We start from the raw sequence: 25,890 nt of genomic DNA, 5'->3' as shown, positions 1-25,890 counted from the left end.
GACAATATTCTGGCGCCACGTCGGATGTACCCGAGTCTTTCGCGCGCTTTCAAACAAAATTGTTTCCAGATGCTCCCCGAACTGTGAACACCGAGGTGTCTGCGCCAACATCATCCTATGCACATATAAAACGACATAATTAATAAATAAATCAGTAAACTACTACATTGCACTTGGTGCGCCGGATCGCGCCGAGGAGTGCATGGCGCTGCACGCTACGAGGTGGTTCGCACCATTGTGCGTTGTTCAGTTCTCCAGCCACGCATTGTCTGCCAGGCGCAGTTCCACAGACTCACTGCGCAGCAGTGTGCCAGACTGGAGGTCGTAAATATAGAGATGCCATGAGAGCGATCACAGCGCTCCCTCGCTTCACTGTGCAATAACCACGCTCAGTGTAACTCCATTTCAGAGCTGGTGACACAACGTGAACAAGGGAGGGTAATAAATGAATGCCACAATGCTGCGGTAGCACCACTTCGGTCCCCTTTCTCTGGACGGCCTCCACTGATTACGCCGAAAGGCGACCTTCCATCGTGGTGTTATACATATATATCGGTCGCCACAAGGAAAACTGCGAGGCTCCACCGACATGGCCATAGGGTTATCGATAGTGAGACTACTGTCCCTGCTGGACAGTAGTCTCACTATCGATAACTCGATGGCCGGTGATATTCCCCTTGAAACCCCCATAGATAACGATATTGCAGTATACGCAGTACTGTATATGACAAAGTGATGAATTTAACGAACTAATTTTGGCTCCCTCTGCAACTTCGTTATAACGAGGATTTACTGTACTTAGCACAAATTGTTGCTGGGCGAGTTGGTACACATTAATGACAGCCTGAAGGGCACGAACACATGCATATGCAATGTATGTAGCGAAACAATAGGAGACAGACAAACGTAGGGCAAAAAAAAAAAAAAGAAAAAGCGGAGTGCTCAGTTTGTCTGCCTCCTATTTTTCTTCGCTATACATTGTATGTGCATGCATGTGTTTGTACCCTTCAGGCTGTCATTGCTGTACTTATTTTTCCTGACAGTTGACAGTTGACAAGAACTTTATTGAAGGTCCTGAGGAAAAAAGATTGGGGAAGCCGAGGGCACCCCAATCAAGTTGGTGGCTCCGCCCATCACGGAACCGGGAGCTGGTGGCTCTCGGCGACGTCGCGGGCCCTCTGGACGGCCTGTCGTTAATGCGTAAAGTCCGCGCTTTGCAATGGGGTGTCCCACTGGGACTTGTTGTGAAGACCAGAGCCCGCGTTGAACGGGCATTTTTCCAATTAAAAAAAAATTCCAGAGTATGGGAAGCGTTATAAATAGCCCATTTCACTGCGTTCACAAACGCTGACGGCTACAAATAAATCTTACAAGCGTCATGTTATCAGGCTATTATAAAGCAGAAATAATACAGCAACCAGCTACTTTGCATAGTTTTTACATTGTATACACGCTCGCAGTAATGCGGCGAACACCCGGAATGAAGTTATGTCCTATGAGGCGGGAATAGCGTGGGCGGGACGTAGATATGACCCCGCGATGGAAGAGTTTATAGCGGGAACGCAGCGTCTGCAGAGGAGTTTAACCACTCCTACCTGTTCTATCACAGTGCGCTGACACAAAATCCTTGTGAGAAAGCATTTCTTGAGAAATACCAACTATGTCTAGGCGGCAGTGGCGCACCGACAGGCGGGGGGGGGGGGGGGCAATTTCGGGGGTTGTAACTCCCCCCCCCCTTAGGCCGACTGACCCCCCCCCCCCCCCTTTTGTTTAACCCCTTTTCTTTCCTTGCGCATTTGAGTACTGCAACTAAGATGTTAGACGCGCAATCGTCTGCACACTCGCAAAAAGCGCATTTTTTCGACAATTTCCGTAAAGAAATTGAAATTAGTGCTGTTCAGATGGTATTGGAAAACTGTCAACTACCCCCCCCCCCCCCCCCCCCCCCCCCCCCTGGCAGAGATCCTGGGTGCGCTACTGCTAGGCGGTAATCTTAGGTACGGCAATTACTTCTTTAACTGAATTCCCCGCACTTCTTAGGTACGGCAATTACTTCTTTAACTGAATTCCCCGCACTTGCATTTCTGGAGAGGTTACTTGTGAAAGTGTAGTTGTACCCGTGAATAAAGAAAATATGATTGAATCTTAGTTGAACTGAATGCGTCCTGGAAACACCCACTCAAATTTCCCGCAACTTCAATTTTTTTTAGTACATGTAGCGCCGCCCCTCGTCGAATGGACGAACTAAGAACTTGTCGGTGTTGGGATTAGCTACATGGTGGCGCTAGCGCATGCCACATCACCTCATTTTTCTCATGGCTGCGGTAGGCTATACGCATTTGCTAAATTTGCGAACGACAATGCTGGCGATGTCTTCACACTAACGAAAGCGTGACCACATCAAATGAAACCTACTCATCTTACAGCAGGAAAAGCGGTTAAGTCTACGACAGCCACGATCAAAGATGTGAAACGAGTACAGAGGGTCAGACTCGGTGGCGCAACGGTAGCGCGTCTGACTCCAGATCAGAAGGTTGCGTGTTCAGATCACGTCCGGGTCAATCTTTTAATACATTTTTATTGCTTCATATTAGTGCTGAGGTTACAACGCGAGAGCGTTAAGGGCCCCGTGTCGCAGAATATCCGGCGTCGGCGCTGGCGTGCACCAGCTCAGGCCCAATGAAAAATGTTTGACGGGCAACATCTCCTAGACTGTAGACAAGTTCTTTAGGAAGTGTTGACCTCACAGGGAGCCGTCGGAAATTTTAGTTATATACAATAGAAGTTGTATAAAGATTTCAAAAGAAGATTTTATAATAGATGAAACAGAAGCGAGGAAGCGAAATAGGTGCGAGGAGGCGACTTAGTGTTCATGCACACACACATTCTCTTCCTTTGCTCGGTTGCTCGGCCATCGTCCGTCCGTCTCTTGCCTTCACACACACACACACACACACACACACACACACACACACACACACACACGCACACACACACGCACATATACAGGGTGTTTCAGCGAACACGTTCAAAAATTCCTACAGGTTGCCTGTGGCAGATAAGACAATTCTAGTTCATGAGCTGGTCTACTCGAAGAGGCGGACATTACTTGCGCAAGAAATTGGAATGCATAATCGATTGATTAACAAAAAGTCACTAATTAAGTTTCTAACTAATTACCTGATGGCCCATATTGCAATTTACGAATTGTAGCCGTTGACTTCGCAAGGCGGATCCACTTGGAACGAATTCTCGGGATGACACCAGTTTCGAGATATTCATTCCCGAACTTTGCGGAGAAATGCATTGGCGTTCCAGTTAATTTTGTACTTCAATGCATAAAGCGACGTTTTGTTAAGAAACTAACTGGAACGCCAATGCATTTCTCCGCAAAGTTCTGGAATTAATATCTCGAAACTGGTGTCATCCCGAGAATTTGTTCCAAGTGGATCCGCCTTGCGAACTCCACGGCTACAATTTGTAAATTGCAATATGGGCCATCAGGTAATTAGTTAAAAACTTAATTAGTGAACTTTTGTTAATTATTAGATTATGCATTTTAATTTTATGTGCAAGTAATGTCCGCCTCTTCGAGTAGACCAGCTCATTAACTACAATTGGGCTATTTGCCATAGGCAACCTCAAATAAATTTTGAAAGTGTTCGCTGAAACACCCTGTATATATATAGCCACAACTGACGGCATGTCTCCGAAGGAACCTTCCTTTTATTTCAAAACGGCTATCTTTAGATATTGCTTAACATCTTAGTAGAAATACCCTGTATACGATTGGTGAACGTCTTCCTGGATCCGGTTGTTTGACAGGCAGACGTTCGAAAAATAATTTTTCTATTTCCAACGGTTCGTCAGGGAATCCATGTGACTGTAATACATGTGCCTATACGTACCTTACATAGTATAGGGGGTCCCCATATATGTGCTTATCGACTATCAAGGCATATACCAGTAAATTGATACCGACACGAGCAATGGTTCTGCTGTAAGGTGATTGCATATGCATGACAGATCAGTATATGCACATGTCAAACGTGGTAAAAAAAAAAAAAAAAAACAAAACAGAAAAATGCACTACAGGATAATTGTGACGACAACAGCTTCATAACTGTGAAGTAACCAAAGTATCAAAGCAAAAAATGCCGAACAAGAAATACAACAAAGGTGGCTTAACAAAAGGTGAGTACACACTTTTGACAAAATCGTCTTCATATATCGCTGTTGCATATTTCCTCATTCCGTCTTCCCCCTTTCCCTTTTCCTCTATGCCGAGTTGCAGGCTACTGTATGTGCTAGATCTTTGCCTGTTTTACTATATAAATGAGACAACTTCGCAAGCAGTTGGAAATCATATCCCTAGCTCCCGTCTGCAGGTGGCTTAGCCATAACCTAAACACAATTACTCAGTCTATTAAATGTTGACAGTCTTCTTTCATTGTGCATTTACGCGTCCTTATTATTAGCTCCTATGGACACTGTTAATTGAAATGTGTGAGCGTGTGTGCGTGCGTGCGTGCGTGCGTGCGTGTGTGTGCGTGCGTGCGTGCGTGCGTGTACACACTTTGGACACTCTGTAGCGTACAGTCGTTATACGTGGTGCCTATTTCATTTATTATAGATTCGTACAAAAAGAAATTGTAATAGCAAAAGCCACGTGTACGGCTGAACAGTTCGGCGCATGGGCTTTTGAGGAAGAAACGACAAGCGGCACGATGTCGCCAACCTACGAGCATTTATTTTTCCCGTTTGGAACGAAGTCGACGTCTCGTCTTTCCTCGCTTTCGCTGCCTTGCAAAACCACTTGAGCGGGCTTGGCGACGTACGTCTTCGCGTAGAAGTTTACGAAGAGGCAGAGAATGAGGAACGTCTGCACGTTGCCCAACATGATCAAGTGCTTCGGGAAGCCGCAGTCGACGAAGAGCGGTATGGACAAGTGGATCATGATTAGGACGAACTGCACAATCTGCAGTGTGGTCAGGTACTTCTTCCACCACAGGTACTTGCGTACGGAGGGACCGAAGGTCGTCAGAAAGTAGTACGAGTACATGATAACGTGGACGAACACGTTCAGGCACATGCTCATGGTCGGTTGACCTTCGGGCGCGAACAGCGCGAAGAACCACGCGTTGGCGACCACGATCGTGTGGTGCAGCACGTGCAGGAGCGAGACGTGGGCGAACTTCTTGCGTAGCACGAAGAACACGGTGTCCAGGAGGTCGCAGTAGCGCACCGCGATGTAGATCCAGCCCGTGCGGTAGTATTCGCGCATCTCGTCGGTCATGTGACCCGTGATGCCCTGGCACCAGAGGTTGTAGTGGCCTCCCGGAAGGTAGGTGAACTTTAGCACCAGGTAGAGGAAGCGGATGCCCACGGCTATCATGAGTAAGTTGTAGAGGCGCACGATGTTGAGGATGCGGAAGGGCTCCCGGTTCTTCATCCAGCGAGGGCCGGCCACCTTGACAAAATACAGGTAGGACAGCAGCAGCGTGAGCACAAAGAGGGGGTTCGTCACCACCGGGTAGTCACGTGTTCGGGGATCGCCCAACTGACGAAGCTGATGGGAGAGCGTGATTGGATTCAGGCTGAACTTCATAGCTCTTCGATGCCACCCTTGAATGCCGTGTCTGGAGTGCTGCGAAATAAAGAAAACAGCGCGATTATGTCTATATGATCGACAGAATAGAGAAGCCGAAGCTTAGCACAGTGTTTGTTTAATGGCTAGGTCGCGATTGCAATTCGGATTTCAAACCAAAGTCCACTTTTCACACGTAAGTTTGGAAACAGCGCCATTAACGACGCCTCGCGCAACATTTCTCTAGAAAGGTACGCTTGTGCTCTGCCTTTTAACCTTTCCTTTGTGTTGAGTCCTCCTTGCGTTTTTATGGATGCTGTATGCCTCGAGCGACACAGAAGGATGTATTTTCACAAGTTCTCCTTATTGACAGGGAATTAGAGGTATCGGGGTAAAATTCAATGGCCAGTGAATAGACCTGGTGAAGATATACCAAGGCACTTAAAGAACGCATGAAAGGATATACCAGCGCCTGTAGTTAACACATTTTTACTATAGCGGGCTGGCACCAGAGCTCGGAGCGTCAGTGAATGATGAAGTTCGCGTGGGGGCCTCTTCGTAAAAATAACAGGCTTTTCAATGATGGAGATTATTTGCGGTGGTTAAGTTACAGCTATATTTAAATGATTGTAATAGAGTCCGCAAATGGACGTCGGTAAACTGGGGAACCTATAAATGAGAAACTACTGATTTAAGTTATCCGGTGCATCATTACAAAGTCAGTAATGAGAAAAAAGGGAACCGACAGGTGGACGTATAGCGTTGAATTTGTTGATGGAGGGAATTGTGGTACATTACCGTGCATTGTTTTGAATGGGTTGAAACACTGGCGCGAATGCGGTAACAATATATATTGCTTTCCCTAAATCGAGACAAGAAATTTGCGTTTAGACTCTCTAAAAGTGACGTGTTCATAGTTACTGAATTAAACTTGGGGAGAGGCTATCTGCCCCGTGCCTTATCTCGGGAATTGTTGCCACTGTGCAGCACTCTCAGCTCTCATGCAGAAAAATAATTTGGAACAGCCCCCCTTTCTTCGTTTCCTCCTCTTTGCGACAATACTTAGTGTTTCTATTCCTTACCTATTCGAACTAAACGAATATTCAGCCATTTCGAATTGTGAATTCTCGAATCGAGCACCAAGGAATATTCAATTCATATTCGAAATTTCGAATATTCGCACGATTGAGTACGGATTGAATAGGATTGGGTGACTGTGTAGGAATAAGCGATTGATATTAACGGGTGAGAATTCCCGGCTCATTTGAAATGCGCTGGTTTCTCTCTTCCGGATCCCATACCCGTGATTGTACTTATACTATTTGGCTTTAACAAACATTCTTGAACTTCGAATATCAAAATTCGCAAATCGAACGCCAAAAACTATTCGATTCTTATTGAAAAGATCGAATATTTGCAGACTCCTACGAGTACGTGCACACATTCACATCCACAACCCTTCGTATTTTCTAGAAGGCTGCAGACCTCCTACCACTGTTGGAAAATTAATTTGCTGACTCAATTCAAATCAACTAGACTCAGCTCGTCACACGGGCGCCTACTCATGATGTTGTCCGTCGATTTCGCCATTAATTAACGCAAACCAACCTAAGCGTAAGCCAATTAACCAACGCACGTGAGCGTACTCACCTCCGGACAAGAAGTGCGGTGGCTTCACGCTTCGCATCCGATCCTGCACACATGCAACAATCGGCGGCATGGACTTGGAGAATCCTTTCATGCGGCTTTTTAGGAGCCAGAAGCCGATTATAAGCGCTGCCTTACGTCACAATGGAGCGTAATGACCCTTATTCGTTGCCTCCGAAGGCTGGCTTTTTATTCACCGACTAGTACACTTTTTTTTTCTTTCATCTTATATATTTGCCTTTGAACAACGACATTATTCGTCGGGTTATAACTTGCCTTTCCTGAACTCTTTTGGCTATTTACCGGCTTAGCCGACGGGTGCCTCATTGTAGTGCCTTATGCTGATGTCCACGTGTGTTGACTCTCCCCTTTCCCAGTTTTTATTACCTAATCTGGTCGACTTGATTATGGCTATCTCCGCGCCTGGAAACGAGCGCGCGTGTCCATGGCCGAGCACTTCCGTACACAACAACATTGTTTCCAGCTCTCGAGTGCTGTTGGCCCCGACCGCTTTCCGGAGGCGTCGACACCTGACAACGACGCGGAGGCGATGCAGGAAAGGGAATGCAACGCTTATTTATAAGCAGAGGGACAGTTGGCTTACCAAAAGTGAATTTAGTTTTGTCGCTATCGACCGCGAGTGGCGCGGAGGCTGTCTCCGCGACCTCGTGCGCTGCTGTGGCACGAGGTCGCGGGATCAAATCCCGGCCGCGGAGGCCGCGTTTCGACGGGGTTGAAACGAAGAACCGTATTGGGTGCGCGTTAAAGAACCCCAGGTGGTCAAAATTAACCCGGAGTCCCCCACTATGGCGCGTGCTTCATAATCAGATAATGATTGTGGCAAGAAAAAAACCGCAGAATTGAATTAAATTTAAAATTACGAATATAATATTTCTCGAATAGCTGTCTAGCATTTGATATGTTTTTGCAATAGTTTTCGAGTACTGCGGTAGCTGGAGCTTACATTATGTTGAGAAGACTTTATATATGTAGTGGGAAAGCCGACATGATTAGCGGCATCAGAGCCAACTGTGGACGAAGAAGACGACGGACGCGCGAGCTTCGGCTGGGCGCCCTTGGGCGCGGCTGGCCGAGACTGGCAACGTTACTAGATTAGCTTAGTAACGTTGGAGACTGGAGCCTGCTGGCGTGGACTGCGGAAACGCGCCGTTTCCCACAGTATATAAATAAATGTATCTCTGTTTGTATTAACCACGAACGAGCTTGCCAGCTGCAGTAAAACTTTCTCACGGCTTCTCCGGGAGAAGAAATAATACGCGTAGCTTGTTCGGGCGCACATGCGGAATACAAACTTCAAGGGACGACAGCCAAGCGTGTTCGTGTGTATCAATGGCTGCAAAACAGCGCGAAAGTTGATATGGACACAGAAAAGGATTGAAGGACGCAAGTAAGGACTGTTCAGTCATTTCTTGTGTCTGTGTCTTAACGTTTGTGTTCTTCCACCATGAACGCTATATGAAGTTTTGAAGATTGGTTGGCCTCGCCCCACACGCGGAAACGATAATGCTTTAATAGGCTCCAGAAGACTAAGGAGGACAAATGCACCAAACAAGGCAAGGTGAAGCAGATAAAGTGTGGCTGCTAGAACACTTATATTCAAACTCCAGCAATCTGCGAAGCTCGGATTACCATAATTTAAGGATGAGAAACACAAGGGCCTGATTACACTACTTAAACAAGCTGTAGTGGCAAAGGAGTGCACGTAGGAGTTGTTCGTGGCATTTACCAAAAGAAGTAACTTGTTTGTTTGCATCTGTTTGCAGATGAGGAGGAGAAATAAACGTTTATTTTCGAAACCGTATCCCGCAGAAAGCCCTGGTTTATACTCTATAGGTGGGAGGTCTCCTCATTCCAGGAACCCTCTGACCTTCACTACCTCCTTGGCCTTGGCGACGAGGCGTCGTTGTTGTCCCAGGTCCTCGGAGACGAGCTTGGCCTCCCACGTTTCGATGAGGTCTTCGCTTTATGATTGTTTTTTTTTTAAGCGAGAAGAGAGAAATACTTGAGAAAATGCAAGGAGGTCCAGCTGCCTGAGATAAATCTCCTCTAGCTTGCTACTCTGCTCAGAAGGAACGCGAATAGGAAAATTAAATTCAGGGCGAAATAACCTTGGGTTGATGCCTTTGTTAGCGGTAGTTTCTGCATTACGACAAGAGACGCGCTGCAGATTTCAGTGACGAATGTCCCCCTCAGCCACCATGGTGGACCGTTATGATAAAGCGGTACGTTTAGTGAGCGTTTAAAGGTGTTTAAACCCCAAAGCACGATGTGCTTGACCTTGCGGAAGCTCGCCATAGTGCTACAGTATACGATGAAGGACGTGCAAAGAATTTCTTGTTGCAACTACGTAAAGAATGGCTCATACACACTACGGGTGATTGGCCAAGAAGCAGCTGGCTTTGCCAGTGCTCTTATTAGGATTACATCCGAAGTAAAACTTAGCATCTCAGAGCGCAATTTGGGGGTTCGATATATATCCAGGTGCGACGTATCACTTTAAAGGACAAGTACGAATACTAGCGATGGGCGGACATGTAGTTGGATTGGAGTATACGCATATTCACGTCCATATTTCCGGAGCCGCGAAGGTAAGCCCATGTTGCTCAAAATTTCAAGGAGCCCACGTATTGCGCGCTTCGCACTGCCAAGAGACAGGTATAAGATGCCGTCACTCAATGTCCTGTTGCCAAGTAATCGGCGCTAATGAAGAGGCCACTGCCTGCCGTTGACAGGCATATATTGGGGTCAAGAGACCAGTATAATGTGATCCACTATCCCAGCCAATGCACACAAATCACAGTTCATTGAGTCCGCGCGAGATACGGTGCAGTTTGTATCCGTGCGTAAAAAGTGACACCTATTCTTAACATGTGTAAGTGGGCTCTAGGCTGATTTCGCCAGCCGAGAGGGGAAGAGGGACAAACGCCGCACGCAACAGCCGCGTCAAATCAGGGATGAGCTTTGCGCCGGTCCTAACTCTCTTGCATGCGTAATCACGCGAACGACAATTAAAATTTGGAGTCGGATATCTCGGAGCACAGACACGCTAGAATAATTCTTCCAACTGATACTGTGCAGAAACACGACTGCCTCTAACTTTTCAATACAAACATACCCACTTACTGCAGTCAACGAAAAGTTAATTATTCAATTTTTTAGGTCATTCGGCTGCTGACAGCGATAATTATCATCTCACTTTGTGCCCCCCTGGCCACATAACCTATTTGCACAGGTGGTCTTCGCGTGCCTCCCAGTGCCTACTTTTAAGAAAACCATAACGCTTAATTTTGAACAACCTATATATATATATATATATATATATATATATATATATTGAAGCACAAAAGTAAATGGAACAACAATGCATTTCGTCCGACACTTTGAAAAGTTCAATACATAATATTAAAATAAAAATATCTCGAAACTGGTACAGTCTTCAGAATTCGTTCCAAGTGGATACGCCTAGCTTGCGAACTGACCGGCTATAATTCGTAGATTAAAATTAATATTAGCATGTGCATTTGGAGCAAACTACTACCTCTAAGAACACATCATTTATTGAGGTGGCGCGCCCCGGTCGTCAAGTGAAAAGACGCGACTACTTTGTACTGTTCTCTCCTTCCTGCCTTTTACATCTTAACGCTAGCTTCGCTAAAATTGTTTCACCTGGGTGTTGGTTTATAGGTAAACTGAAGCACCGAAGAGCGTGATGTCAACCTATTAGAGCAGTTAGAAGCGCTACTGCACTCTTAAGGTGCTGTATTATATTCCCGCTTCTTACGTCGGCGGATTCATTGTGCCAGGCTCTAAATCCAACGCATTCACCGAATTTTTGCGACTTTCGTACTGTCTTCAACTTTTGAGCCCACGAGGCGAGACAATATTTTTAGGCCAGTTAGTGAGTGCGGGTTGGGCTTAGTGCATCTTCACGTGGGGCAAATGGTGTCTCGTTTATTATTTTTTTTTTGCGATACTTAGCATCCTAAAATTGGGTCATTCATGCAAGTCGCACTTGTCTTACCTGAATTAGGTTCTTCTTCAAAGCTTTACTTTGTGTTTATGCTTGTGGGGGTTTAGTCAAGAGGTTTACTTGGCGGTTCGTTTCCTCACAGTTCGGTTGCTTCGTGTCGCGTAAAACGTTATACAAAGATTTACTGACCATGCTATTTTTGCCTCCATTTCGCCGATTACTATTCAATGAATGGCCAGGCCACGATGTACTAAAGCGAGTTCGTAAAATCTATATATCCCCTTTCTGCAAAACATTCTTTTATAAACTTCACAGGGAAACATTACCAGTAAAAACGTGTCTACAGAAAAAGAGTATCTTTGCGTCTTCTCTTACCTGTCATTCTTTGTGATGTGCAAGAGACAATTAAACATTGTTTTCTTAGCTGAAAAAACGCCATCCTATTTTGTGATGTCCTCCAACGGACTCTAACGAAATACTTTGAAATCAAGCCTCATACTGTACGATGCCTGCTGCCGACCTCTGATGATAACGTACCTTTCGAGGTGTTTTTTTTTTCTCATGCGAATGCACAGCTTGTGGAAAGCGCGAATGATGGACCGGAACGCCGAAGCGTTTGTACCTACAAGGGTGAATTTATTACAGATGACTGTGCACCTAAAGCATATTTATGATGTTGATGATATTCGACCGGACTGGTGCCCTATTTTCCTGAAGCGCTTAGCCTTACCACCCTTCCAAAGCAAAGCCAGCATTTCCACCCAAACGTATGAACAGTGCATCTTCTGTGTGACAGGCATTGCGCCCGCCATTCTATATGACTATGCACAATTGGTGAATCTTTTATTGGATTACACGTAACTGTAATAAATACCATGAATACCATGAAACGAAAAGGCGGAGTGGTCGAGAGGTAACACTTCCGACACGCAATTCGTAGGTCCGCAGTTCGAATACGGGCTTCGTGGCTTTTCTATCGTCGCTTTGTTATTTTTTCTAGAAATATAGGAAAACACTTCGCGATTGCTTCCGCCGATACGTAATAAAGACAACGATAGCAATAGACAAAAGATATAACTGCAAAAATAAACAGCAGTCTGCATTTCGGCAGAACATACGGTGGTGGAAAGTGTGCAATTCCAAAAAGTCACCCTTTCAATTGGGTGTATCAGTTCGCCTAACACCCTTTTTTATGAGTGTAAGGGGATGATTTATCGACAGGAGAAAATACCCCTAATGGTGAAACTTACCTTAGTGTGAGATTAATTACTTTTGCTCTGATTACATCTCTCTGGTGCCACTTTTATTCTTTTCCATTGTCAAGATGAAACCACACGGTGTATACATGTCTGCCACTGCAGTAGGCCTTGTGCAAAGTGAAGGATATTCAATCTTCTTTACCGCTTCTTTCCTCACTCTTCACAGGAGTACGCGAAACCTCAGCAATAAAAAAAAATTCAGAGCCCTTCCACTACAGTGAAGATGAAAGCCAGCGAAGCTGTGACTATGGTGGGTCTGCTATACAGTGAATATTGCTATAGTGAATTTACATATTATCATTATTCACTATATTTAGCGTCTTCGGCATGTTCGTCAAAGAGCAAGGACACCGACGCAGCATGTGCAGCAGTGCAACATGTTAGTGCACGCACTAGGCCGCACGTTTACTCAGCGAGATGGCTGCACGTGATGTGTACCATCACGCACACACAAGGTACACCTTTAGTAAGCCAGAACCGTGGAGCAGCCTTGGCTTCAGGGAAGCGTGATCATCTCACACCGCGGAGGGCGAGGTCGATTCCCACCCAGACCGAAACATACGAAATTTTATTCAAAGCAACTAATTTACTTTGTTTACAGGAACCTGCCTGAGAAATGTGACCTCAATCCGAGCATTTTTTGCAGCATCGGCCAGTTTTTGTCATGGCGCAGGTTCGCCAAGGTCGCAGCCAAGGTCAATGCCCAGGTCACCGCCAAGGGCACCGCCGAGGTCACCGCCAACATAGACACCTAAGGCTTTTGACGTAATAAATTGATATGTCAAGATTGGTTTTCGTGTAGAAAATGGAAAGCATATAGCCCCATAACACCTAGCCGCTAACGGGGTCCACTCACAACTCTGGAAAGCACTGGTTCGGGCATACATCACTATCCCTGCGCTAGTGCACGAACTCTCTTAGACTAACGCAATGAACAAAGCGATATGTGAAAATTGATTTTCGCTGAAATCAAAGGTAAGTCTATAGAAAATAAAGCCGCCGGCTGGGTCCACTAACGCCTCTACATCATTACCGATGCTAATTATTGCACAGGTTCTCGTCGATTCACGCCATGAATAAACAGATATGTGAAAGATTTTCGGGGAAAAATGGTAAGTATAATTTAACCCAAGAAAATGTAGCCGTTAGGTAGGTCCACCACATGCTTGCAAAGCCCTCGTTTAGTGCATACATCCCATCCCCATGCTAATGCACGAACATTCATCAATTCACGCCTTATGAAAAAAGCGATATGTAAACAGTGGTCTTCATGAAAACAAAAAAACGAAGATGAGCCTGAAGCCCAATCATAACGTCGCCGCAACGGGCTCCACTAAGTATTCTGGAAAGTGAAGGTTTGACGCGTACATCAAATATCCATGCCAATTAACCAGCTCTCGTTGAACGGCATGAATACACGCATACGTGAAAATTGGTTTTTGCTGAAAAAATGGTAAGCCTATAGCCCACGAAAATCTCGTCTCCAGCCGGATCCACCCAATTCAGTGTAGAGCGCTGGTTTGGCGTATATATCACATCCACGTGCTAATGGACGTGCTGTCGTCGATTAATGGCATGAATAAACGCATACGTGAAAATTGGTTTTTGCTGAAAAAATGGTAAGCCTATAGCCCATGAAAATCTCGTCTACAGCAGGATCCACCCAATTCAGTGTAGAGCGCTGGTTTAGCGTATATATCACAACCACGTGCTAATGGACGTGGTGTCATCGATTAATGGCCTGAATAAACGCATACATGAAAACTGGTTTTTGCTGAAAAAATGGTAAGCCTATAGCCCACGAAAATCTCGTCTCCAGCCGGATCCACCCAATTCAGTGTAGAGCGCTGGTTTGGCGTATATATCACATCCACGTGCTAATGGACGTGCTGTCGTCGATTAATGGCATGAATAAACGCATACGTGAAAACTGGTTTTTGCTGAAAAAATGGTAAGCCTATAGCCCACGAAAATCTCGTCTCCAGCCGGATCCACCCAATTCAGTGTAGAGCGCTGGTTTGGCGTATATATCACATCCACGTGCTAATGGACGTGCTGTCGTCGATTAATGGCATGAATAAACGCATACGTGAAAACTGGTTTTTGCTGAAAAAATGGTAAGCCTATAGCCCACGAAAATCTCGTCTCCAGCCGGATCCACCCAATTCAGTGTAGAGCGCTGGTTTGGCGTATATATCACATCCACGTGCTAATGGACGTGCTGTCGTCGATTAATGGCATGAATAAACGCATACGTGAAACTGGTTTTTGCTGAAAAAATGGTAAGCCTATAGCCCACGAAAATCTCGTCTCCAGCCGGATCCACCCAATTCAGTGTAGAGCGCTGGTTTGGCGTATATATCACATCCACGTGCTAATGGACGTGCTGTCGTCGATTAATGGCATGAATAAACGCATACGTGAAAATTGGTTTTTGCTGAAAAAATGGTAAGCCTATAGCCCACGAAAATCTCGTCTCCAGCCGGATCCACCCAATTCAGTGTAGAGCGCTGGTTTGGCGTATATATCACATCCACGTGCTAATGGACGTGCTGTCGTCGATTAATGGCATGAATAAACGCATACATGAAAGCTGGTTTTTGCTGAAAAATGGTAAGCCTATAGCCCACGAAAATCTCGTCTCCAGCCGGATCCACCCAATTCAGTGTAGAGCGCTGGTTTGGTGTATATATCACAATCCACGTGCTAATGGACGTGCTGTCGTCGATTAATGGCATGAATAAACGCATACGTGACAATTGGTTTTTGCTGAAAAATGGTAAGCCTATAGCCCACGAAAATCTCGTCTCCAGCCGGATCCACCCAATTCAGTGTAGAGCGCTGGTTTGGCGTATATATCACATCCACGTGCTAATGGACGTGCTGTCGTCGATTAATGGCATGAATAAACGCATACGTGAAAATGGTTTTTGCTGAAAAATGGTAAGCCTATAGCCCACGAAAATCTCGTCTCCAGCCGGATCCACCCAATTCAGTGTAGAGCGCTGGTTTGGCGTATATATCACATCCACGTGCTAATGGACGTGCTGTCGTCGATTAATGGCATGAATAAACGCATACGTGAGAATAGGTTTTTGCTGAAAAATGGTAAGCCTATAGCCCACGAAAATCTCGTCTCCAGCCGGATCCACCCAATTCAGTGTAGAGCGCTGGTTTGGCGTATATATCACATCCACGTGCTAATGGACGTGCTGTCGTCGATTAATGGCATGAAATAAACGCATACGTGAGAATATGGTTTTTGCTGAAAAATGGTAAGCCTATAGCCCACGAAATCTCGTCTCCAGCCGGATCCACCCAATTCAGTGTAGAGCGTGGTTTGGCGTATATATCACATCACAGTGCTAATGGACGTGCTGTCGTGATAAGGGCATGAATAACGCATACGTGACAACATGGTTTTTGCGTGAAAAAATGGTAAGCCGTATAGCCACGAAAATCTCGTCTCAAGCCGGATCCACCCAATTCAGTGTAGAGCGCTGGTTTGCGTATATATCACATCCACGTGCTAATGGACGTGCTGTCGTCGATTAATGGCATGACATAAACGCATACGTGCGAAATTGGTTTTTGCTGAAAAATGGTAAGCCTATATCCACGAAAATCTCGTCTCGAGCCGGATCCACGCAATTCAGTGTAGAGCGCTGGTTGGCGTATATATCACATCCACGTGCAATGGATCGTGCTGTCGTCGATTAATGCATGAATAAACGCATACGTGGAAATTGCTTTTTGCTCAAAAAAAGGTAAGCCTACAGCTCACGAAAATCTCGTCTAAAGCCGGATCCACCCAATTCAGTGTAGAGCGCTGGTTTGGCGTATATATCACATCCACGTGCTAATGGACGTGCTGTCGTCGATTAATGGCATGAATAAACGCATACGTGAGAATAGGTTTTTGCTGAAAAATGGTAAGCCTATAGCCCACGAAAATCTCGTCTCGAGCCGGATCCACCCAATTCAGTGTAGAGCGCTGGTTTGGCGTTTATATCACATCCACATGCTAATGGACGTGCTGTCGCCGATTAATGGCATGAATAAACGCATACGTGAGAATAGGTTTTTGCTGAAAAATGGTAAGCCTATAGCCCACGAAAATCTCGTCTCGAGCCGGATCCACCCAATTCAGTGTAGAGCGCTGGTTTGGCGTATATATCACATCCACATGCTAATGGACGTGCTGTCGTTGATAATTGGCATGAATAAACGCATACGTGGAAATTGCTTTTTGCTCAAAAAATGGTAAGCCTACAGCTCACGAAAATCTCGTCTAAAGCCGGATCCACTCAATTCAGTGTAGAGCGCTCGTTTGGCGTATATATCAGATCCCCATGCTAATGGACGAGCTCTCGTCGATTAACGGCATGAATAAACTCATACGTGAAAATTGGTTTTCGCTGAAAAAATGGTATGCCACGAAAATTTATCACTCCGCATGCTTATGGATGAGCTCTTGTCATTTAACGCCATGAATAAACGGTTACGTGAAAATTGATTTTCTCCGAAAAAAATGGTTTGCCGATAAAAATGTAGCCGCCATACATACGGGTTCATTCACGTCTCTGGAAAGTGCTGCTTTGGCGCATACGTCACTCCACAGGGTCATGGATGAGCTCATGTTGATCCACGGCATGAATCACACATGTGAAGTTTGTATTCCGGAGAAAAATAGTAAACTTATAGCCCATGAAAATGTCGCCGCCTTGCTCGTCCACTCACCTTTCTGGAAAGCGCGCGGGCTTGGCGCATACATCACTGCCAATGCCACGACCTCTCGTAGACTAACACCATGAACAAAAGGATACGTGAAGATTGGTTTTCGCGGGAAAAACGGCAAAGCCGTGAATATGTCGCGGCAGCGGGTTCCACTGAATTCTTGAGAAAGCGCTGGTTTGGCGCCGACATTATTAACCATGGTAATGCACGAGCTGACCTCTTTACGCGAAGAATGAACGGATATGCGAAGCTTGGTTTTGCTGAAAAAATCTGAAGCCTCTCAAGAAAATGCAGCCGCCACACACGGTCCACTCACCTATCTGGAAAGCGTGGATATAGGCTCATACATGCTAAAGGCGCATACATGCTGATGGATGAGCTGTCGTCGATCCATGCAGTGGCGCACCGACATGGGGGGTTGTTTTAACCCCCCCCCCCTCCTTCCAAGCGTCTAGACCCACCAGCCCACTGTGTACCTTCAGTGCTCTGTTCACATTGTCATTACAATTCAGGAGGTAGCTTGAGGTTGAATTTTCCGGATTAACAAAAACACTCTATCATTGTCTTGTATTTATTCATTCAAACTTAAATTACTTTGAGTAAAACGCTGAAGAAATAAACATCATCATCATACTTGGTGTCGTTTTATTATAATTATCAGGCATTTTATTTGCTGTTGGATTCCTCAGGATAAAGCAAGGCAATTGCATATTATGCAAAGTGATTGCTCCCCCCCACCCACCCAACCACCCACCCACACACAAATTCTAACCCCTCCCCCCTGGCAGAGATCCTGGGTGCTCTACTGGATTCATGGCATGAATAAAGCGATATGTGACGATTGGATTTCGCAAAAAATCGTTCAGCCCCCGCAAAAGGCGCTGCCAGCCAAGGCCGAATCACGTTGTTATCGAGGCACGACGAAACATCCAAATTCACATATTTGTCCAAGCTGCGTGCAGTATATGGTTATCTGAAATGACCGATCGAAGTGCATTATCAATGCAGTGCCGACGATTCCCTTAGCCTATGGCAATAATCTATAGCCGAGTGACAACCAGATGAAGAGCTAAGGCGTTACCAGAAGGAAAAAAAGTTTTTGACCCAGACGGGATTCGAACACGCAACCTTCTGATCTGGAGTCAGACGCGCTACCGTTGCGCCACCGAGTCACGACGAAACTTCCAAGTCCGCACCTTTGTCCAAGCTGCATGCAGTATATGGTTATCTGAAATGACGAATCGAAGTGCATTCTCAATGCAGTGCCGACGATTCCCTTAGCCTATGGCAATAATCTATAGCCGAGTGACAACCAGATGAAGAGCTAAGGCGTTACCAGAAGGAAAAAAAGTTGTTGACCCGGACGTGATTCGAACACGCAACCTTCTGATCTGGAGTCAGACGCGCTACCGTTGCGCCACCGAGTCACGACGAAACTTCCAAGTCCGCACCTTTGTCCAAGCTGCATGCAGTATATGGTTATCTGAAATGACCGATCGAAGTGCATTCTCAATGCAGTGCCGACGATTCCTTAGCCTATGGCAATAATCTATAGCCGAGTGACAACCAGATGAAGAGCTAAGGCGTTACCAGAAGGAAAAAAAGTTGTTGACCCGGACGTGATTCGAACACGCAACCTTCTGATCTGGAGTCAGACGCGCTACCGTTGCGCCACCGAGTCACGACGAAACTTTCAAGTCCGCACCTTTGTCCAAGCTGCATGCAGTATATGGTTATCTGAAATGACCGATCGAAGTGCATTCTCAATGCAGTGCCGACGATTCCCTTAGCCTATGGCAATAATCTATAGCCGAGTGACAACCAGATGAAGAGCTAAGGCGTTACCAGAAGGGAAAAAAAGTTTTTGACCCGGACGTGATTCGAACACGCAACCTTCTGATCTGGAGTCAGACGCGCTACCATTGCGCCACCGAGTCTTTTTTTTTTATTTATTGCCGGTCTTTGACAATTTACAGAGCACACACTAGAGAACAATAGCACAAAATTAACTACAAAACACATTGAAAAACAGAAAAGCCACCTGTCCTACATGGACTGGCGTGTCTATCTAAAATTCTTTTAAAGCTGTCAAAGGTTCTAGCCTCGACAGCCAATCGGGTACACAATCTTGTGTTTTCTTTATTGCAATAAAGCGAGACATACTCTCTCGAAAATAAATGCGTGCAGGCCTAGCGTCTGGGTCGCAATGGTACCCAGCCATCCTCGCCCGCCATAAACAGTGGAGGCCCTGGAGCATTATTAAATCGTATGGAACTCCGTCCTCATTGTTTATCGCTAGGTACCTTATCCCATGCGGACTCAATGGAAAATCCTTCTTCATTGTCCGTTTTAGGACGTCCCAGAAGTAGACACCTTCCCAGCAATGCATGAACACATGATCTACGGTTTCAGGTTGCTTGCAGATCAAGCAATATGAGCCCCATGGTACCAGGAAGTCACGTTCTTCCATGAATGTTTTCACTGACAGTGTTCCTGAGTGTAGCCTAAAAAAGAATGTTTTTACCCAGTAGGCACCTCCATTCTTTTCACCCGTTTAAGGACATCCTGTCCTGGTCCTCCACTGTATACCGCTCTGTACAATGGCACTGGGAAAACAATATCGCATATATCTCTATATAACGCCTTTCTTTTCACGCCAGATAAATAATCGAAAGAAAAACGCACAGAAAGAAAGCGCACACTATCAACAACTTCTTTTAGATAGCCGCGAATCGTTCCTGGCATACTGTTGGTACTAACAATGAGTGCCGGCAAAGCGGCTCTTAACCTGAGCTGTAATACCGTACGCAGAAAATGGATCGCGCACATCCCGAAAAAACAAAAATCTATTGACAAGCTGTCGTACAAAAAGATGCGCCAAGCCCAGCCCCCCTTCCTTCACCCGCCTGAACAGGTTTGTTCGGCTACATCTTTCCCAGTTGGAGTCCCAGATAAAAACGGCGAACACTCTGTGCAATCTTTGCACATTTACCCTTGAACAAAACAACGTCTGCATGACGTACCATAACTTCGTAATGAAAACAAATTACATACAGTTGCCCTTGCGAAAATGGACAGGTTGATTCCTTTCCACCTGTCTGCTTTTTCTTTTGTTTCTTTTATTTGGTTCGTCCAGTATTCCTCGCTCTGTTTGTAGCTATCCAAGGGAACACCGAGATACTTGGTAGGGGTTTTCACCCAGCTCACATTCGCAAAGTTGTCCGGGGCCGAGGACCACTCTCCGTGCCACAAACCGAGGGACTTACCCCAGTTCACTTTACTGCCCGTTACATCACAAAACTGTTTCACCACGCGTATTGTTTCCGTTACGCTTTCTCTGTTTGTACAACACACAGCGATATCATCTGCATATGCCAGGAGCTTGACTTCTGTGGCTGCCAAGCTATAACCGCGTATTTGATCGTTCTCAGTTATCGCCAAACACATCGTTTCAATGTAAACTGCAAACAAAAGAGGACTGAGGGGGAAGCCTTGACGCACAGAACGCATGACGTTAATGGGGGCCCCCAATGATTTATTCACAATTAAACGTGTTGTGCAGTTCTGATACGCCAATGCCACTCCCTCAGTGATGATGGCACCTACATTAACGTGATCCAGAATGGCAAACAAAATATCATGAGACACACAGTCAAAAGCTTTCTCTAGGTCAAGCTGGAGCACTGCGACGCCATCGTAAGTGAGGTCACAGCACTCGAGCACGCACCGCATCGTGTGAATATTCGAAAAAATTGACATCCCTTTGATCCCACACGTTTGGTGGTCTGCGACGATTTCTTTGATGACGCTTTGAAGTCTGGCTGCCAAAACCTTCATGAAAATCTTATAGTCGACATTGGTTAAAGATATCGGCCTATAAGATGTCACGAGCCTAAGTTTCTCCGCTTTGTCACTCTTAGGTATCAAGATGGTATGCGCTTTACCAAAAGAAGGTGGCAAAGCTTTGTTCACATACGCATCGTTAAACAGGCCTGTTAGCAGGGGCGAAAGTTCTTTCTTGAAGGCTTTATAAAAACACGCGCTCAGACCGTCAGGTCCGGGTGATTTGCCATTGTTCAAATCATTTATTGCTTTTACGACTTCGTGTTCTCTTATAGTCCCTTCTAATCGGTCCTTCGTGTCGTCACTCAATCGCGGCATGCGACTGAGAAAGACCCTTTTGAACTCATCTACATTAGCTTCTTGATATGCAAACAGTGACTGGTAATACTCTAAAAACGCTCGGCCTATGCTCTTATTGTCTTCGACGAGTGTGCCATTCCCCGAGATCTTATCGACATGATTACGTCGACCATGAGCTTTTTCAAGTCCTAGTGCCCTTTTGGTGGGCGTCTCCCCCGCTACTAATGCGTTTGCTCTTGCGCGCACAATCGCACCTTGATAGCGTTCTTTGTCCAACTGTTCGATTTTTTCTTTAATGGTTCGCATATCTTGCTTATACGCCCCTGGCTCTTCGCACTCCAGCGCTATCAGCTGATTAAGTATCTTTCGTAAGTCTCGTTCTTTCATTTCCCTTTCAAACTTTAAGCAGCTCGACCTTTCTATTGCTTTCATTTTTACCTTTTGTTTGAACCATTCCCATTTCTCTGCTATGGTTTCAGTACTTTCATCGCATACTTCCATAACGGCCTCATGTATTGCCTCTACAAATGGCTCGTCTTTTAGTAGTAAGGCATTCATTTTCCATAGTTCCCAGTTAAAAGATGATTCCTTCTTCTTCATACCGATGTGACACTTCACCAAGCAGTGATCTGAGAACGACACAGGTGCGACAGAATAACTGTGACACATTGGAATCATGTCTTGTGACATGTACAAGCGGTCTAACCGCGCATGACTACTGCCTTGAAATCGTGTATACATCACCTCCCGCTCCCCCTCCAGACAGTCACATACATCGTCTAGTTCACTATCACTAATCAACTTGGAAAGTATGTGACTGCTTTTATCTCGAATACCGGCATTATTGGATCGATCCCGAGCCCTCAAAACACAGTTGAAATCCCCCAACAAAATCATGCACTTATCACGGCTAATGTACTGAAAAAGATTCGAAAAAAATACAGCACGCTCTTCTACAACATTTGGCGCATATATGCACATAACTCTGAATTCGACTCCACCACAAACAAAGTCGCAAACGACCATTCTTCCCGTCTGACATGAAAATACACTTTCAACCACAAGGTCGGGTAACTTCTAATAAACAGGACGCATCCCGCTGACGTCCCTACCGCGTGGCTCACCACCGCATAATATCTGGTCGTGAAACGCCTCACCATGCTCCCGGTCTCCTCCTCCCCGTCTACCTTGGTCTCCTGGACAGCTAGAACGTCTATGTCTTGGTCAGTGGCCAACCGTAGGACTTGACTCTGCCTACGCCTAGCCGCCAGCCCTCTAACGTTTAGAGTTGCAATACTGAGTGACGGATTAGGAGCCATGATGAACTAGAGAATGAGGTAGGCCCGGAGCATGGTGCTTACCCCTCACGACCAGCCGTCGGCTAGCCGTCTCCGGGACCGCCCGGTTTCTCGTCGTTGTTTGTCTGCTGGGCTTGGTCCCCAGGCTTTCTGTCGGACGGAACGTTCGGCTTTGGTTTGAAGCTCGAGCGCCTCCCAAGAGGCGATTTCGCCGGCGGCCCATCACTGGAGCTGGTTGCCGCGTTGTCCTTGTCCTCGGCCTCATCACGGGGACGCTTGAAGGTGGCTCCGAGACTAGCAGCCCGGTCACCGTCGATAGCGGCCTCGCCCTGTTGCATCGCTCCATCGTCGTCGTCTCCTTCGTCTTCACTTGCGCCTTCTTTTGCATGGACAGCTTCCGCGTCGACCCGTGCCGGCGCAGTCACTTGCTCCGTAGTTCCCTTTCCGTTGGCGTCAACGCCCTCCGGTACCGACCCAGCACCTGTCGCTGGGTGCACAAGGTCTCCGGCTCCCTTAGCAGCGTCTTCGGTCTCGACCACATCCATGACGAGTTCTGCTGCCTCTTGACTCGTGGCTGGGCCAGTTGCGGTAGCGTAGGTCTTGACGCATTCGGTGTCAGTGTGCCCGTAACGTCGGCACCGGGAGCAGCGTGGCACCTTACACTCCCTTCGCACGTGCCCAGTGCCTTGGCAGCGGAGGCACTGCATCGGCCGACCGGGTACCACCACCAAGGCCAACTCTCCGGCAACACGTATCTGGTGAGGGATATCTTCCACTTTCAGGCCGCTCTTCAGCTTGAGAAGAACAGTCCTCGTGGTGGAACATTTGTCTGCGACACCTTGGACACGCCACTTCTCTCGACTCACCTCTTCTACCTTGCCGAAGGCCGCGAATGCAGTCCGGACGTCTTCCTCGGCCACACCGTGCAGCAGCCAGTGAAGTCTGAGCTTCACCTGCTGATCCTTAGGGTCGACAATCACATCGCCGCCCCTTCACCTGAAGTTCTTTCAAGGCCAGCAGGCGCTTCGTTGCAGCTGCGTCACTGAGGGTCACCGCCCACACATGATTAACTTGGTAGGCCCCAAGGCACACAATTTCCGGCAGCAGGCTCGTAGGCGTTAGGGCATCCCTAAAATCTTCGACCTTGTAAGGCCTCGCTCGTACATCACCATGTAGAAACACGGTGTTATTCACTATTCGTCCTTTTGGCAGTTGAGGCAAAATAAACTGGTATTCCGTTTCTTCGTCGTTGCTGTACCTGTTTCCGCGGCCAAAAGTAAGCCGCTGTCGCTGCCCTTGAAGAGGCCATGATCCCACGAACCGTCACGCTCGGTGGCCGGAAGCAGAATGCGCAACAAGCCCGGGTTGGCAGGAAAGCTACTGGAGTACAGCCATACTTCCTTGTCACCCGGAAACAAAAAATGAAAGCGATAAACGAGCTGCCAGGATTCGAACCTGGAATCTTCTGATCCGTAATCAGACGCGTTATCCGTTGCGCCACAAGCCGGGGTAGCAAGGAAGCTACTGGAGTACAGGCCATCCTTCCTTCCACTCAGGAAACAAAAATGAAAGCGATAACGAGCTTGCCAGCATTCGAACCTGGAATCTTCTGATCCGTAGTCAGACGCGTTATCCGTTGCGCCTCGAAGCCGGGTTGGCAAGGAAAGCTACTGGAGTACAGGCCATACTTCCCTTGTCACCCAGGAAAAAAAAAAATGAAAGCGATAAACGAGCTTGCCAGGATTCGAACCTGGAATCTCTGATCCGAAGTCAGACGCGTTATCCGTTGCGTCACAAGCCCGGGTTGGCAAGGGAAGCTACTGGAGTACAGGCCATACTTCCCTTGTCACCAGGAAACAAAAAATGAATGCGATAAACAGCTTGCCAGGATTCGAACCTGGAAATCTTCTGATCCGTAGTCAGACGCGTTATCCGTTGCGCCACAAGCCCGGGTTGGCAAGGAAAGCTACTGGAGTACAGGCCATACTTCCCTTGTCACCCAGGAAACAAAAAATGAAAGCGTAAACGAGCTTGCCAGGATTCGAACCTGGAATCTTCTGATCCGTAGTCAGACGCGTTATCCGTTGCGCCACAAGCCCGGTTGGCAAGGGAAGCTACTGGAGTACAGGCCATACTTCCCTTGTCACCCAGGAAACAAAAAAATGAAACCGATAAACGAGCTTGCCAGGATTCGAAACCTGGAATCTTCTGATCCGTAGTCAGCCGCATTATCCGTTGCGCCACAGCCCGGGTTAGCAAGGAAAGCTACTGGAGTACAGGCCATCCTTCCATTCTCACTCAGGGAAACAAAAATGAAAGCGATAAGCGAGCTTGCCAGCATTCGAACCTGGAAATTCTGATCCGTAGTCAGACGCGTTATCCGTTGCGCCTCGGCCTGTTCTTCCGTCCTCGTCGCTGAGTTGCGGCATACGCCCCAAAAAAGCAGCTCTAAAGGCGTCTACGTCAACAGTTCTCGATGCAAAAATTCTTCGAAGTGCTCGAAAAATGCTTGTGCTATGTCCTCACGTCGGTTATTTCGTTACTATTACTTCAATAGTATCTGTGATTGCGCCGCACATGCGTTTCTCCAGCCAAGCGCGTGTTTAGTTGGCGTATCATTGCGTCAGTGCCTCTGCCTTGCGCGTATAATCGCTCCTCGATAGCTCTTCATCGCATAGCTCCAATTTCGCTTTGATGCTGCGTAAAATCGTATTTGTATGCGCCTGGCTGGCTGCACTCTAAGGCCGTTAATTTTTCCAAACACTGCCCTTAGGTTCTTTCTCTTTAGCTCTTTCTTCGTACTTTATTTTACAGGAACGGGCGATGGCTTTAACTTAATTCGTTGTTTAAAAATTCCATCTTTCAGTGAGTTCGCCACGTTGTTGTTTTACTTCCTTCAAATGTGTCCTGTACATTGCTTAGAAAGTCTCGTCCTTTAACAATTTGGAACCTTTTCACATTTCCCACGTGAAAGTGTTGCCTTTTCCTTTGCGTCCAACGCATGTCTTGACAAAAACAGTGGTCGGGAAAGAAAGAGGCATGACATCGTAGCTTCGACATAAGGGTTAAACATTAGTGTCACGTTATCCAGTCTAGACGAGCGTGACTATTGCCTTGGAAGTGGTGTATTGAACCATGGCGTGTTCCGACTAGGCAATCAGCCACGTCGTCCAAATCACACTCGGATAATAATTCAGTGAGGACATGACAGCTTTTATCACTTGTTCG

The 25,890-nt window shown here is 46.5% G+C and overlaps 1 protein-coding gene and 6 non-coding genes across 7 annotated transcripts; 1 reads left to right on the top strand and 6 right to left on the bottom strand.

Moving 5' to 3' along the window:
* The first annotated feature begins 2,489 nt into the window (after positions 1-2,489).
* Positions 2,490-2,561, top strand: Trnaw-cca (transfer RNA tryptophan (anticodon CCA)). The gene has a single exon. It is a non-coding gene; the product is annotated as a tRNA-Trp (tRNA).
* A 2,171-nt stretch (positions 2,562-4,732) lies between these two features.
* On the bottom strand, positions 4,733-5,608 carry LOC119462686 (elongation of very long chain fatty acids protein AAEL008004). Its single transcript, XM_037723988.2, has one exon. It carries the CDS (start codon positions 5,606-5,608, stop codon positions 4,739-4,741), a length of 870 nt encoding a protein of 289 aa, XP_037579916.1. The 3' UTR covers positions 4,733-4,738.
* A 12,713-nt stretch (positions 5,609-18,321) lies between these two features.
* On the bottom strand, positions 18,322-18,393 carry Trnaw-cca (transfer RNA tryptophan (anticodon CCA)). The gene has a single exon. It is a non-coding gene; the product is annotated as a tRNA-Trp (tRNA).
* Positions 18,394-18,576: 183 nt separating this feature from the next.
* Positions 18,577-18,648, bottom strand: Trnaw-cca (transfer RNA tryptophan (anticodon CCA)). Its single transcript has one exon. It is a non-coding gene; the product is annotated as a tRNA-Trp (tRNA).
* A 182-nt stretch (positions 18,649-18,830) lies between these two features.
* On the bottom strand, positions 18,831-18,902 carry Trnaw-cca (transfer RNA tryptophan (anticodon CCA)). The gene has a single exon. It is a non-coding gene; the product is annotated as a tRNA-Trp (tRNA).
* A 184-nt stretch (positions 18,903-19,086) lies between these two features.
* Trnaw-cca (transfer RNA tryptophan (anticodon CCA)) lies at positions 19,087-19,158 on the bottom strand. The gene has a single exon. It is a non-coding gene; the product is annotated as a tRNA-Trp (tRNA).
* Positions 19,159-24,688: 5,530 nt separating this feature from the next.
* Positions 24,689-24,761, bottom strand: Trnar-acg (transfer RNA arginine (anticodon ACG)). Its single transcript has one exon. It is a non-coding gene; the product is annotated as a tRNA-Arg (tRNA).
* Between the last annotated feature and the right edge of the window lie 1,129 nt (positions 24,762-25,890).

The sequence above is a fragment of the Dermacentor silvarum genome, chromosome 8 (genome assembly GCF_013339745.2).
Source record: "Dermacentor silvarum isolate Dsil-2018 chromosome 8, BIME_Dsil_1.4, whole genome shotgun sequence".
Taxonomy (NCBI): domain Eukaryota; kingdom Metazoa; phylum Arthropoda; class Arachnida; order Ixodida; family Ixodidae; genus Dermacentor; species Dermacentor silvarum.
The sequence above is the reverse complement of the archived record's forward strand: the minus strand, read 5'-3'. Positions and strand labels throughout refer to the sequence as shown.

Excerpts from the sequence above, each read along its gene's own strand:
- LOC119462686 (XM_037723988.2), bottom strand. The coding sequence starts at position 5,608 with ATGAAGTTCAGCCTGAATCCAATCACGCTCTCCCATCAGCTTCGTCAG.